This window comes from Strix aluco, chromosome Z (assembly GCF_031877795.1).
Source record: "Strix aluco isolate bStrAlu1 chromosome Z, bStrAlu1.hap1, whole genome shotgun sequence".
Lineage (NCBI taxonomy): Eukaryota > Metazoa > Chordata > Aves > Strigiformes > Strigidae > Strix > Strix aluco.
The window spans coordinates 75,131,042-75,147,076 of record NC_133971.1 but is presented as its reverse complement, the minus strand read 5'-3'; the positions used below and the strand labels follow the sequence as shown (position 1 = coordinate 75,147,076).

Below are 16,035 nucleotides of genomic sequence, written 5' to 3'. Positions count from 1 at the left end.
CTGTCTAGAGATTGGGGTTAGAGTCTGACATGGGATGGCTGTTAAAACACTTTAATCAAGGTAAGAGTGTAACTACTTGAGGAAGCAAGAGTTAATGCCCTGGTTGCTGCCGGGTATAAATAGGAAGGAAATGTATAGAACTGGCAGAATTATTTTTGGTGCAGGAGAAACACAGGACAGTGGTGCAAGGGTCTCTGTGACCGTGTATTTCTGGGATATACCCACGATGAAGCAATGCTCCCAGACCCTGGGTTTCTGTTCTTTATAATCCATGACCAGCTACATCGGTAACAATAGCAGCCAGGTGTTGTTTTTATGGTGTACTGAGCTTTTTGGATTGCTGGTAGACTTTGTATAAAATGCGTCAGTGTAGGTTTGAAGGGTTTTGCTTCAGAGATGAGAGCCTGGAGCCTCTGCTCTGCGTGGGAAGTGCCGTGATTTTTCATGTCCGTTGGTAGAACCTGAGGTTGAGAAGAGACCTGCTGCTGTGTGAAGCTGCAGAAGGGCACACAGTGACAGGCGTTCCAGAAACACGGTGTCAGTTGATGGCACTGGATTTACTTGTAAAGGTAAAACCTGATGTTTTTCCCCATTAATGTTTGTTTGCTTGATTATTTTGTTTGTTTGTGTGTTTTGGTGTACCTAACCTATTTTAAAAACAAATTACTTGTGTTTTTAATATGTAGGTCTGCGTCCTGCAGGTTGACCTGTGTCAGGTGCACACTGGAATCGGGAGCTATTTACCCCTCACCACTGAGGGATGAACAGAAATTCCTCAGTCTGCAGCTGCTGAGAGCAGCAACCTTCACCGTGGTGTGAGCACCAAGGCACAAGCAGCACACTGTCCTGGGTCTTTAAAGCTGCTTCTGTGCTATCCATAAACTGAAACAAAAATTTTGGAGGTGATAAAACCGGCTTCAAACTGCAAATAGTAAAAAGATGGCATAAAGCAGTGGATTAAAAAGCGGACTCGATTGGCAGTTCTGAGGTGAGGTTGTTATGCCAGCTCCTGCATCTTAGGGGTTTGCACAGTGAAAGAAACAATTGGTGTGACTCTAATCGGTCATTTAAGTTTCAATTCATGTTAATTCTCTCATCTTATGTAATAAATGTATTAAAATGCCCATTTTATAACCCGTTGGAAGGCTATATTACAATTTATTTATGGTAGGGCTTTTCTGGCTGTCTTTAGCACTTGCAATATTACTCGTTAAAGGGTAATTCAGGTTCATTTGCTGGTTTAAAACCAAGAAGTGGAGTGAAAATTAGGAAAAGATAAAATGCAATAAGATTATTTTTCCCCCCAGATTGCTTAGCAGACTACTCTAGCTGTCAGAGACATGAAATATGTGGCCTAACTGCAATTTCAGGTGAAATTTCAGGTCCTGTTGCTGGCACTGACACGTGTAGACACGTGCTGCTTGCACCTTGTTTGTGAGACAGGTGTGTGCCGGTGTGAGCGCCGCAGTTTGATTGCCCTGGGCTGTGTAGGGCAGCCTGCCTGTTGGAGCACAGTGCTGTGCTCTTCCCTCTCACAGGCTTTTGCTTGTGTCTCAAGAAAACAAGAATTTGGCCTAGAGAGAAGTGATGCTGCGTGTTGTGCTCTTGTCCCAGCCCTGAGCTGGGTGGAGACCAGAGCTGTGCCTTAAGGACGGACTTAACCAGTCTGACTGAACTGAAACATGGACCCCATCTAGCATGCCAAACCAGGTGGTGGTGTTTGTTCACGTTTCTGAGATAAATTACATCCTGGGGGATAGATTCCTGCCTTGGTTTCTGCCCGTGTGAGCCTTACTGCTAACAGTTTTTGTTGGATTGTTACCTGCTGACGTTTTCCTCATGATTTGTACCACTCTTTCACAGTATTGGCTGTGGATCAGAATCGAACTTCAGAACCATTTTAAGAGGCATATTTTTATTTTAACATATTTTTTCACTTTTTTAAGTTGGAGATACTGAATATTTGAGATTTATCTTAAGTCATGCTTCCCTATACATTACTTAACAACACCACTGACTGTAGCTTACTGCAAAACATCCTATATCAGATAAGCAGTTTAATAAACTAATAGGATTGATATGCAGGGTCATATTATCATAGTAGCATCTTCTCATTATGTTATTTCAGGAAAGGGAGAACAGTCATTTAGGAAAAAACCTGACAAAGTCTTACAGCTTTATGGTTTGACTTTTTTTTCTTGCCCCTTTCACCCCCTCCTCAATCAACATAATCAGAATTTTGCCCAAGGCATTTCTGAGCAGTGATTTTTCATATGACAGCAATAAGGGTGTTTTCCTTCCGTTTGACTTTATTTTTGACATGGGCTACAAGCCTTCGTGGTTTCCTCAATACCAATATAAGTTTGATAAATTTCAACGGATATTTCATAGTATGTAATCATGGTGATGTTCATGTATGCCTTTTATCTCAATTTCTAAAAAAAATATGCTCTTGGAAACATGAATAAAAATTTTCTTTTGTACAAAGGGCTTTACCTGAAGTCCTCAAAGTGCTTGGAATTAATGCTTTACCTTAATATAGCAGGTGAAAAATTATTCTGCCAGCTATCTTGTGATAAGCATTCTTCTCCTCAGTAACACTGGCAGTAGGAGTCCCTATTTTATGTGAAACCACATTCTTGATCGATTTTGCACCACTCTTTTTCCTCAAATTCTGAAGAATTGTAACTGCCAGAACTTTCCTGACTGATTTATGGTTACTTTTAGCCCAGATTGCCATGAGAACTTCTAGTTTGATATTTCTGTCTCCTGTGGAATCCTGTTTACATGTAGTAACACTTTGTTTTTATTACACCCAGAATACAGAAGCGTTGGCTCTTACCCTGTTGTAGGTGGGCTATTTCAGTATTCTCCAAGGTGTTGCGTGGCCACTTTGGTCATGTTTATTCCACAGTACTTGGAAAATGGAGATTGTTTACTACACATTTTCTTTTCTCGTTACTCCGTGTTTCGATTTGCCTGTTGTGTGCTTTGGGCAGGAGGGGTCAGCATTGGTTGCTTCAGAGGGTTGGATGAGGTCTGAATTTGTTACACAGTTCACTGTCCCAAGGCACCTTTGTACCTTTCCATTTGTCTTGTGGGGCACATAGCTTAGTTGTCTCTTTCTTAGTGATCTCCGTTCAATTTACGGTGTTAATTTTTCTCCTGAACATCCTACATTTGCTTCTTGAGTCTTAACCCAGCTCTCCAACTCTTTCCAGGGATGTTCCAAATCTTTGGGGATTTGTGTAGTTTATCTAAATTTTATTGTCCTCAGCCTCATAAAAATGGATCTTCCTGGGAGACACTGATGGATGTGTTGTACTTCGGGTTGCTTGCTGCAGTATGTGAGTTCCATGGTGTTTTTACTTAACCTCTGGTCTCCTCTGGTGCGAGCTGTGGCTTCTCCGTAGAGCACCTTCTCGTAGCTACAGTCCAAAGAGGATGGATTTTTTTATGTGCCAAATTCAAGCTGTTTCACTGAAACCTAATACTAAGTCTTCAGTCTTCTGAGCATCTGTCCCCAGATGCGAATTTCAGTTTCTCTCTTACCTGATGATGGTTAGTCTTTCTACTGTTGAAAAACCTGGTTTTCATCTTTAGGTAATATTCACATTGTTCTACACTGTAGATCTTCTTTTAAACAGTGTAGAAAAATATTACCAGAGTGTAGTATTCTTCATCATTTCCAGCAGCTTTGTGTTTTCTTTCCTTTTCTTGAGTTAAATGAAAACTGTTAAAAATGTCAGAAGCTTCCAAAGGTGGGTTTTGGGGGCTGTGACCTCACTGACATTTTATGGGGAAAAAACCTACTTCGAAATTGTTTGATATTCTCCTTGCACTATAGAAAGCACTGAGTTCTATCAGAGTGGTGGTATTAAGTATGACACTATTTAAGAGGATAATAAATGTCAGGTAAAAATGAGCTCAGATGTTGCTTAGCTCAGAACAGAAGGCACAGAAAAGAAAACCTGAAGCTGTCTGGTAAAACTAATAGGAAAAACCTTTTCTAAAAGATGCCACTAAAATTCCCGAGAACGAAAGTCAGTGAAAAGCTGGTTATCAAGTGTCTGTTGTGTCAGACTTGTCAGATGTCACTTCAGTGCCAAAAGGAAGAAGCTCACAACTGGATGTTTTAGCAGCATCGATGGGGTTTGTGCATGAAGAAGGACTGTGCTAAAACCTGCATCAGGGCTGCGGAGTTCAATGGCTGCTGTACGGACATTGCTGTGCCAAGCAGCTCTGCCCATCACTGACAGCTTTCTGGGGATTCTGTTCAGGCTGCACAGACACTGGGAACAGAGTTTAACATTACTGTGGTTTGGTGGGGGTTTTTTTAAGAAAAATTGAGCTGTAGAGCAAAATGCTAAACTTCAATCACACTGTTGAGAGTGATTTTTCCTGCTTTGCTAAAACTAGTTTTCTGTCTGAATTTAAATATTTGAACCCGTTTCCACGGTGCAGTATTTCATACAAGTTTTCATTCTTTTTAAAGTCAGAATAACACAAGGTAGATTTAATCTGTACTTTTAAATACTTTGCTAGCCCACTATGCAGTTTATCAAGGGAAGTAAATTGAGCCACACTTGAATGTTGTGGGTTTTTGCTTTGAGGGTGTTTTGTTACTTTCCTGAGCTCAAGAGTAAATGTGAATATATTACAGGTATCATTGTAGTATTCATGTCATATGAGACAAGTTCTTATTTTGAATGAATTTTGATTACAGCTACCTTAAATATTTCCCCCCCTGCCAAAGTCTAACTTCAAAAATAAAAAACTTCCCGTATTAGGTGTTTCTTTACAAAATCTCTACTTTGCTATTTTTTTTTGAAGGTGTTCATAAAAATTCTGTCTCAGTTTAGCAAACAATTATATAGTTTCACATGTGCATCAGGCATTATGCCAAGTGCAAGGTCCTGCACCTGGGTTGAGGCAATATCAGTACAGACTGGGGGATGAATGGGTTGAGAGCAGCCCTGTGCAGAGGGACTTTGGGATATTGGTGGACAAAACATTGGACACGGGCTGGCAGCGTGCACTCGCAGCCCAGGAAAACAATCATCTCCTGGGCTGCAAAACAAGAAGCATAGCCAGCGGGTCGAGGGAGGGGATTCTCCCCCTCTATTCCACTCTCGTGAGACCCCCCTGCAGTGCTGGGTCTAGCTCTGGGGCTCCCAGTATAAGAAAGACATGGACCTGCTCAAGTGGATCCAGAAGAGGCCGCAAAGATGATTGAGGGGCTGGAGCACCTCCCCTATGAGGACAGACTGAGAGAGTTGGGGAGGTTCAGCTGGAGAAGGGAAGGCTCCGGGGAGACCTTAGAGCGGCCTTTCTGTATATAAAGGGAGGTTTTAAGAAAGGTGGAGAGATGTTTTACCAGGGCCTGTAGTGCCAGAACAGAGGGCAGCAGTTTAAAACTGAAGGAGTACGTTCAGATTCGATAGAAGGAGCGTACATTTTTTTTACATGAGGTTGGTGAGACACTGGAACAGGTTTCCCAGAGAAGCTGTGGATGCCTCATCCCTGGATGGGTTCGAGGCCAGGTCAGATGGGGCTTTGAGCAACCTGGTCTGGTGAAAGATGTCTGTGCCCATGGCAGGGCGTTGGACTAGATGATCTTTAAGGTCCCTTCCAACCCAAAACATTCTGTGGTTATAAATAATAATAAGTAATAAATTGTCCTCTTTCCCACTGTAGTCTGCAAACTGACATCCAAGATAGCATATTTCAGTTCTTTTTTTTTTTCTTCCCCCATACTTCCATGATTCAGAAATAGGATTTCCATAGAACAATCCTTTTCCTAATTTATCACTGTTATTTTTCACAGTCATTTTTCCTGTCATTTCATTTTTTTTCTCATAGTACTTTTTCTGTGTGGATGTACTAAATCAGAAACTTCCATGTGATAAATATTCTCTGGTATTTCTTAGAGAATAGTAAAGTTTGAGGTTGACAGCTGGGAAACTGGAACTGAGCAGCTGAAAGCTGTTCTAGGATTTGGGCATCTGTGTTTGCTGGCACACTTGGAGTTCATTTGTTCTGCATTTGCTAAAGATTAATGAGAAAGCTACTTTCTGTTATTCTAAGTGTGGGATGGACAAGCCTAAGAATACCCAAACAGCATGTAATATCCATACTCTACATCTACAAGCACTTGACAAACCTTAGTCTGGAAATTATACTATTAAAACATGTTCAGAAATACCCATTTGCTGGTGTGATTATAAATAAAACAGGATGTTACATGTCATAAGAAAAAACCTGGCAAAGATGAAAGTTGTCATCTGAGGCAAATATCTACAAATTTATATGTTTAAAATGAAAGTTATGTGCTGGCTTTTAAATAAGCTTTTCATAAGGCAGTTTTTAATCTGAATCTAATGATGAAAACATAGTTTTAATTATGAGTTTGTGGATGGTGCTTCAGTGTGAGAGTACATTTCCTAGGCTGTCCGTGTCACTGTGCAGCACTGGAAATGGAGAAGATGACATCAATCAGTAGCTGCCCACTGATTTCATTGTTGCAGGTTGAAGTGCACTGGTCTGTGCTTATTTTGGTGCAATGTTATTTACAGATATATTACATTTTAAGGGGAATAGGATTGTTTTGTAAATAAATTTGCAGTGGAAAAACATTCCCAGGAACAAATCCACAGCTTTTACCTTTAAGAATGTATCCACTTGTTTGCTCTACTTTGCCATGATCTAAATGATCTAAGACAGATGTGGTGTTGATTAAATTCAGAACTTCAAAGGACTTTTGAGATTTCCACAGAATATAATGTTCCACATAGAGTTACACTTACATTTTTCCCCAGTGTCTGTTGAAAGCTAATTTTGCTTATTGTTTCACTTTTTTTTTTTTTTTTTTTTTTTTGGTCATGGCAGTTGTGGTTTTTCTTTAGTTCATTTCAGTGGTTACAGCATTTGCAGAGAGACAAATATAAGGGACCCATCATGGTATAAATGCTTGAGAGCTGGAAATCAAAACACTTCACCATTTATAACTCCATGAAGGAACTTGACGCAGTGATTTCCTAGAGGAACATAGAAGAGTGCTGTGAGACACAGGTTCCCAAGAGGTCTAGATGTTGCTCTTCTGTCCATGCAGGATCTGGGCATTGAACACCTAGCTCCAGACCTGGAATTTATGAATTTCATAAATCTGTGTGAAATACCAAAGTTCATGCAGTTAATGAATGAGGCAGCTAAGCTGGAGATTTCCAGCAGCCTCCCCTGAGTGACCAAGGTTCAGGGCAGACAGCAGCATTGCATGGAGTGATGTGCTTGAAATTCTTTAGCCATAGACACCAGCTGCCCAGCTGAGTCAGATGCCGACATGCAAGTGAGTTTCAAAGGCTGAACTATCTGCTTAGATAGCACGGGATTTACTTTGGTATGGCTGACTGTGTCACCTTAACCCTTCCAGGAGAGAACTCCTGGCTTCCTCGAACAGCTGGAGCTGGGGATGTACTGGCTTGACAGTGTGACTGGAAAACATTCACTGCCCTGTTTTTGCATTGGTTGATATCTTTAACACATATTTTGCAAACACATTCATCCTTCTTGAAGACAGTAGATGTGCTGTAGCAGGATAATTACAATGGAATAAATATTAGATAAACTAGATAGTTATTAAAACTAGATAGTTGTTAAATATACCTGAGGCATTTCTTAATCTTGTGTTAGAGCAGAATTCAATATTACTTCTATAATATTCTTTTAAGTGAGAATCAGATCTTAGCCTGGAGTGCAGGGATAAGAAAAAAGGGTGCAAGAGAAAAAAGCAGATCATTTACTATTTTATCAGGTGGGAGCATGCTAGCACAGTTTGTTCACAGTTGGTGGACTGCAATGTCAGCACTTCCTAGCTACTGTTAGATCTTGTAGCCTGTGTTACTCAAAGGCACTTAGGCCTTCCAGCTCATGCTTGCCAGCTCATTTGTCACATACAGTGCGTCTTATTCTTCTTTCAAGGTGTTGCCCTGAAAGTACTTTTTTCAGTCTTACATTAACTCTCTGAAGCCCAGTTATGTCACTTGTAGAGAGAGGCCATCAGCGAAGCAGTCTCAGGTTTTTAGATGCTTTTGACACTCAAATGTTATAAAACTCTCCAATTTCTAGTTTTGTGATGAGACTGAGTAGGTATTCTAAATGACAATTAGTGAGTACTATGGGCTATCAACTTGGCAAATTATAAACACTGACACATACTGATAATGGGGAAAAAATCACATTCCTTGTATGCATATTTAACACAGTGATTGATTCTTCACAGTTAGCAAATCTGTTACGTTTATATTCAATTACAGAGTGATTATATATATACGTTAAGCTTGTTTATGCAATCAGCAGTGTTAAATTTAAATTCAGGAATCTGCTGTGCTGGTTACTACTGCTGCAGTCACCCCCGTGTCCTGTGGAGGAGGAGGCTCCCCAGTCCCTCTGGTTTCATGCTGCAGAGCAAGCCAGGGCAGTTCAGTTCTGTGAACGGAGAGGATCTTTCTGTGCTGATAGGTTTGTGATGGAAACCCGTCTGTGCCAGATACCGAGTTAATGCTGGTTAGTTTTTCTTCCATAAGCTCCTCACAGTGAGCAAAAAAGCTAAGAAAAAGAGTCTATTGAGTTAGTGTGCAGTCTGCTCTTGGAACAGAGTGCTGCAGTGTGTGGCTTTTGAGAATAAGCTGATGAGCAGTGGCAATATATCCAACAGTATTTATTTTGCATTGTCTGAGCTTGTGTTCTGTCCTGCCACATTTGATTGAACAGACAAGTGGAGAACAGTATCTGTTGTCTTAAATTTGTACAATTTTCACTTGCAACACAGTTGAAATTTTGGTATGAATCAGAGAGATGTCCTATCTGTGCACCTTGGGAACAGAATGAGCACCAGTTGGGGTCTTTGCATTAACACAGTATTGTTTTCACCTTGACAATGTTGTTCTGGAACGCTTTGCTCCTCTTAACACATTTTGTTGCATTACTACTTCAGATCAGCCAAGTCCTCATTAAAAAATCTTGAAAGATATTTGGTTTTCCTCTCTTAAGTGTAGAAAAAGTAGGAGGTAATGAGGTCTAAGGAAGAAAGATTGTATTTTCTTGCATTTGTCCTTAGTAATAAAGAACAAAAAAAAATAGTATAGAAAATGTATGGTGGGAGGGGGAAGAACCAGAATTTTGTAGAGTGTTTTTGAGTGCTTTTGCTTGCTGGTTTAATTTCCAGAGAGCTCTGTGAGTTTGCATATGTCAGTCAATTTAAAGTAATGCTTTGCTTTGATTATGAACGTGACTTGAGAGTAAAATTAATGTTGCGTAGGGCTCAGTATATGTAAATTGATATATAAATGCTGCTGTAAGTATAATTACTTCAATAGCAAAAGACAATCAAGTTGACTAACAGAGTGTTTAGTTAGATTAATAGAAACCATTTTTGATTTAATACAATGCTGTCTACAAAATTAGATACTATATGCACGCATGCTAAATCAGTTCAATAACATACTGGGTCCAAATTAGCTGTTCTTATCATTTCCTTGACTGAAAAGAAATTTGAGTTTTAGGCTATAATTTTACTAGTCCAGTATCACTAACATACATGGGAAAGATGCATTCATTTTATTGCTGGGTATTCAACCCTGACTTATCCTGGTTCTTGTTGACTTAGAACTTAACTTTGCAAATATAGCATCTGGCAAAGAGAAATCTTTCACCTACTTTGAAATCATCTTCAGCTCAGTAAGAGTAAGATATTGGAAATCCCAGTGTATTACAACTCCTTTAGATCTTCCTTTTACATTCCAAACTCTCCAGGTTAGAAAAGGTTGGTAGGTCACTACCAGTTAGCAAAGAGCAGATGGTGTTTATTGCTGTGACCAGTAAAGCATGTATCTGTGGGAGTGATAAACCCAATTAACCAAATGTTTATTGTGCTTTTAAATGTTGTAGTCTTAGTGCCTGTTTCCATACCTGCGTGTATGCTCAATATAAACTTACTTAATTGTGCACTTTGAAAAGAGGTCAGTGGTGCCCTTCTACAGTCTGAATCGTTAGCATTTGTAGAAATACTGGTTTAGATAGTGTCCTTCAAATGAGCCAGTCTTAGATACACAATTCCAAGAACCCCTTATTACTTAACTTGCATTTTATTTGTTTCTAAATAGTAAAAAGCCTGACTGCTCCAGGCTTGGCTAGGATACCGAGGATGACTGTTAAAAGGCAGGTGGCTTTTTGTCCTGCAGAGGCCTCCTGCCCTTGATTCAAGAGACTGTGACATAAATACAAGGCAAGCTCATTGTTAGCTCAGCATCTCTGCAGTTTTTAAAAATACTGATCATCTTGAACAGCTTTCCATTAAGGAGCAGTCAGCCCTCAAAAAAATTTGTGACTCTTTAGAGACCTGGGTTGGGATCAGTCGTGACCTCTGACCGGTGACTAGTTTGCTGATAGCTCTGACCTCCCTAATGTGGGCAAAAAAGCCTGAGAGCCGTTCCTGTGTGCCCTCAGCCTCCCACACTGCCCCAGCGGGGCTGGCCAGATAGGGGTGAGCTTATGGAAAGGCAGTTTATTGAAAGTGGCAGAAGAATTATAAGGCAAAAGCCAATAATAAAATGTGACAGAAGGCTCTTGCGTGGGCTCCTGTCTGCAGAACCTGGCCCTGCTGCACTTCCCTTGAGTGATACCCACTGTCATAACTGACCCAGTGAGTTTAATGACAGTAGTTTCTGCAATCACTCCCTGGCCATCCAAATAAGTAATAATAGCCATATACATTCAACAAGGCCTGTTTGATTTTTTTAACATACTTGACAACTCTTCAGAGTCAAGATAATGTCTTTCAGCAATGCCTGTACAGTAGCTGGTACAATGAGTCTCTCCGGATAACTCTGCAATTAAAATAATAAACCTCTTAACCTTGTTAATTGCAGATTTAATACAGATTTGCAAATGTATTTGGTTCCTTGGCTTTTCCTCAGTTACCTCAAGTCAGAGTTAAAAATAGAATCACACAAAATAAAATGTTTGGGTGTCTGAAAGATTAGCAGATTCTAATAAGTCACACTGCTAATGAATGTTTTAGAGAAATAGCTATTTAAATTTTCCTGAGTTAAGAACTTTTAGGTGAACAAAGATACATCAGACACCAACATTTTTCTTAATCAGAACATTTATTTTAATTTTAAGGGTCTTTTAAATTGCTTTAAATGCCACAACTTGTTACCAAATTCTGACAGAAAACTGATAAAAATGGAAAGCGAGGGGATATTTTTGCTATCTCTATGTGGACTTGTATCTGGAAGATGTTTGTCTGGAGTCGCTGACCATCTGTTTCATGGAGTTATGCCAAAAATGTGTTTTCACTGTATATTTAGATGCTTGCTATGGTCTAGTGAATAGCCAGAAAAGTATTGCAGCTTCTTCTTCAAGCACACCGTAAATATGAACTCCCAGCACTTCTCAAGGTAAAAAAAGTGTTTGTTTCTTAGGTAAATCTTGTAGTTACAGTAGCTCTAATGATTCTAACTTTGTTACTTGGATTTAATTTATTCTTGAGGGAATTCTGTTGATTTAAACCAGAAATTAATTTGGCACAGAGTTGTCAAGAAGCTATATTTTCCCTTTGAGCATTTAATTTTGAGTCCGTTTTTCTCCACATTCTGGCATTGGGTTATTGTTCAAAGCATAACGAAGAGATGAGACCCAGGGAGCTCTGTAGAAACTAGCAGCCTTCTCCTTCAGTTCTGGGACCACGGCAGGGAAGTTTCAGTGGTGCAATACTTTAAGATAAAGCATTAGTGCATGTCCTTTGGAGTAGATCTCCAGAGACCCTCTGAAAGAATACACTAATTTTCTTCTGCTGTTTGCCGTCTCCTGACATGCTGTACGGGGTTTGTGTGGCAAGGTTTTGGCAGCAGGGGGGCTACAGAGGAGGCTTCTGCGAGAAGCTGCTGGAAGCTTCCCCATGTCCAACAGAGCCAAGGCCAAGGCCAGCAGCTCCAAGAGGGACCCACCACTGGCCAAGGCTGAGCCCATCACCGACGGTGGTAGCGCCTCTGGGGTAACATGTTTAAGAAGTGGAAAAAGCTGCTGCACAATGGCAAGTTCGGCTGGGGAGAAGAGTGAGAATTGTGGCAGCAACAACTCTGCAGACCCCAAGGTCGGGGCAGAAGGAGGGGCAGGAGGTGCTCCGGGCCCAGAGCAGAGGTTCCCCTGCAGCCCGTGGGGCAGCCCATGGGGAGGCAGCTGTGCCCCGCACCCAGGGAGGGTAACAGTGGGGAGGTGCTGTTCTGCTGATCAGGGATATCAATTAAACTCAGACACCAGAGTGAAAAGAGCAGGTGTATTTTACTAGAAATAACAAAATAATATAACAGAATAATATGGAAAACATACAGTAAGAAAAGACAGAATAGTGCACTTAAACAAATAGGAAAATACAGGATAATGCATCAAATCATTACTACCTGAGAGAGAGAATAGTGATTAAGAAAGATCCATCACCACTTGCATACTTTACCATCATCCAGACCCGCAGTCGCTGGGCAGCCCCGGTTACAGCGAGGATTTGCAGAGCCTGTCCCGGCAAGTGGGAAATCCTACGCGGTGCGTCCACCCGTAGGTGAGGCTTCCAAAGTCGCTGTGAGCAGGCCCAGCCTTATATGCTAAAAGTCAGCAAGCCAGAATAGCTGGCACCTTTGTTTTAAGCGGAAATACCTGGTTTAAATTTCACATTAGGTTCCCCCCAGAGCCTGGCCAGGGCTCAAGGAAGAAACTAAGGGAATTTCTCTGCTTATCAGATTGGATTATGCGCAAGGTCTCACATCAGGCCTCGAGGACAGGCACCTGCCTCCACAACTCTGTTACTCTACTTATATACAAAGGAAGGGAAAGATACATTCATCACATCAGGTCTTGGAGACAGACACCTGCCTCCATGACTTTGTTACTCTACTCATATACAAAGGAAGGGAAAGATACATTCATCATAGCTACATCCTCCATGCATCTTTCATTAGGGATTACATACTGAATTAACAGTTTCGGTTCAGGGCCTGTTGCTCAGGCTTCAACAGTTCCACCTTTTACATCAGAGTAGGTGGTTTGTTATAACTTAGTGTAATACCTGTTAGCACAATGGTTATCAGTTATAAGATATACAGGATTCATCTATAGGTCAACTCTGGCTTGGCCCTATTGTCCAAGCCTTAGCACTTCAGGTGCCCACCTGCAGCCTGGGGGGGACGCCACGCTTGAGCAGGGGGATGCCCAAAAGAGGCTGTGACCCCATGGGGACCCACGGCTGGAGCACGGGCAGACTGTGAGGAGTCCTCCCCAGCGGCAGAGACAAGGGGCCAGGAACTGACCACAACCCCCCATCCCTGCCCCCCTGCACCACGGGTGGGAAGGAGGGACAGCAAATTGGGAGTAGAGCTAAGCCCGGGAAGAAGGGAGGAGTGGAGGGAAGGTGTTCTTAAGATCCAGGTTGATTTCTCCTATCCCTACTCTGATTTGATGTTTTTTCCCCGAGTCAAGTCTGTTTTCCCTCGCACTAGAAGTGGTGACTGAGCCCTCTCTGTCCTGGTCTAGACCCACCAGCGGCCGTGAGGTGTTTAGTTGCCAGCTGGGCCTAAACCACAACAGAGCTGGCTTACATTTTCACTGTTTCAAGGCTTGTGTTTGTTGTTCTGTAAACCAAGAACACACCAGGGAGGATTCCTGCAGTAGCAACAACAGGTTTCATTAAGGATCCAGGTCACTCTCAGAAGCAGCTTTCATGCTTTTTGTACCCAAAATCATCACTGCAGTTGCTAGAGGGTCTAGACAAGCATCAACCCTCTCTGTCTTTCAGCAGCTGACATAGCCCCTCTCCCTTGTTTTGGTCCGACACTGTTGCTTTCCACTTCTTTTGCTCATCCAGGGCAACACAGGACCCTGATTAAAGATGCACTTTAGAAAAAAAAAGGAGGATGAGCTGCATGCCAGCGGGTTGACTTTCTCCTGCAAACTCATGGCTGGAGGATCACAATGGTTTTAAAGGGGTGCCTTCCAAAAAGAAAGGATGTTTTCAATCCCTCTCTGCAGGGATGCAGAGGGTTCACAGGATTCTTGCAGGCAGGAATGATAAATATGTTCTCCGACCGGGTGATAATGGAGGGCAGCTCAGGCTGAATGAAGTTTCGCGTGGGGAGGGCAGATGGGGAGCAGTGAATTCAGCTTGCAAGTCTCTGACCCTTGTAAAACTTTGTGAAACTGTAAATCTGGAGTTACCACAGCCTGGATTGTTTGCAGGGTTATCTGTGTTCCTGCTGATGATGCCATCTGCCGTGGTGCTGCCATGTGTTGCCACTTGTAATGGGGTCCTGGCCACAGCAGGGTAAAGACCCTCCTCTCCTTCCTTAGCCACGAAGGAGGAGCTGCCCTCCTCCAGCTTAGCTCCATGCCTGAGCAAGTCTGGCTGGGTCCTGCCAGTGCTCTGCGTGATCCAAGGCCCATGGTCACAAGTTACAGCCAAGGACAGTTGCCCCAAAGTTCCTCTTGGTTGACAAGTCCTCGCTGGACCCCCTTGGCTCTGTCACCTCTGGCTGGACTAGACAAGAGGCAAGAAAATTCTGCCAGTGACTCGGGGCAGGGGACTTTCTGCTGGGCACATAGCCCGGGATGGCTTGACGTTGCTGTTTCTGCTTTCTTTTTCCCAAAGGTCCTTGCTGAAAATGGCCTTTTCCACTAGCCTCTGCACACAGATGGTGGCTGCAGTAGCAGACAAGCATTCAGCCTTGGTTTTTTTCTCTTTTGGGTCTAGAATTCCATCCGGCACAACCTGTCCTTGAACAAGCACTTCATCAGGGTGCCTCGGGAGAAGGGCAAGCCAGGGAAAGGTGGGTTTTGGAAGCTGGACCCCCAATACGCCAACCAGCTCAAGAATTGTGCCTCCAAAAAGCGGAGAATGACCCCTGTGCAGCTCCACCCAGCCTTCACCGAAAGAGCCCAGCCAGAAGCACAGTGCATTGCCAGCCCAGCTGCTTCGGCTCCCGCCTCCAAGAACATCCTCAATGTCAGCGTGGAGTTGCAGCACCTGCTGGAAGAGTTTGAAGAAGTGACCTGAACTCCAATCCAGCAGGGCACAAGCGCAAGCAGCCCTCGCTCCAGCAAGTGGCGAAGGCGCCTCGGCTTTCCAGTGGCTTTCCAGCGGCTTTCCAGCTCTGCCTTGCTGAGTCAGGGTGAGCAGCCTGAGCTGGGATGGCTGGAAGGGGACTTGGACTGGAAGCCATCTTTGACACCATCCAGAATGGGGAATTCTCCCTTTTTCAGGATCTGGAGCTCACGCCTCCAAACAACCCCGCGAAAGTCAACCTGGGCTTGACAGCAGATGGGCAGCACATGGACTGCGCCCAGAGGCAGGAGCAGGTCCTCACCAAGTCCAACCAGAACAACCTCGAGTTTGAAACTTTGATGGCCACTTCCCTGCTGCCGCATCCCTGGGATGAAGAGACAGAAGATGACCTCTCCAACTCTGTCAACATCGAGCAGTTGTTTGACCTCAGCGACGCCTCTTTGCCAGCGGATGGGAGCGACTGGAGCAGTCTGGCATCTCTCGTCTAAGGGCCAGACACCCTTCAAAGCCCACACAGAATTTAGGAGGATGCTCCCCCCATGCTGCTGGCACTCCCAAGGGACAAGATTTTCTAGAGACAGAGACATCTACAATGGCTTTGACCAGCTTCATTGTCAGATGATTTACAGAAACACCAGGGGGAGAAAAAAACACCGCCACAAGAACTGCTTGCTGTATCTTTAAAGGACACATCAGCAGTCTCTAGTGCATGAGTTTCCCCCATGAAGAAATATACACTATTTATTTTTTTACTTTTAAAGGAAGGAATGTGAATTATATATATATTTTAAATTTAGTTAGTTAGTTTCCAGGGACAGGACCTATGTTCTGCTTAGAGAAGAAGAAAAGATTTATAAATTCAGCATGTTTGCTTTTTTACATGTTTTTCTACGATATATTAAATATTATATATTCAAAGAAACCTC

The 16,035-nt window shown here is 42.7% G+C and overlaps 1 protein-coding gene across 1 annotated transcript; it reads left to right on the top strand.

Moving 5' to 3' along the window:
• Positions 1-275: 275 nt before the first annotated feature.
• On the top strand, positions 276-16,035 carry LOC141918663 (forkhead box protein J1-B-like). Its single transcript, XM_074813411.1, is given in 5 exon segments — positions 276-569; positions 14,798-15,095; positions 15,098-15,183; positions 15,185-15,257; positions 15,260-16,035. Coding segments are annotated over 5 exon segments (819 nt in total). The 5' UTR covers positions 276-545; the 3' UTR covers positions 15,598-16,035.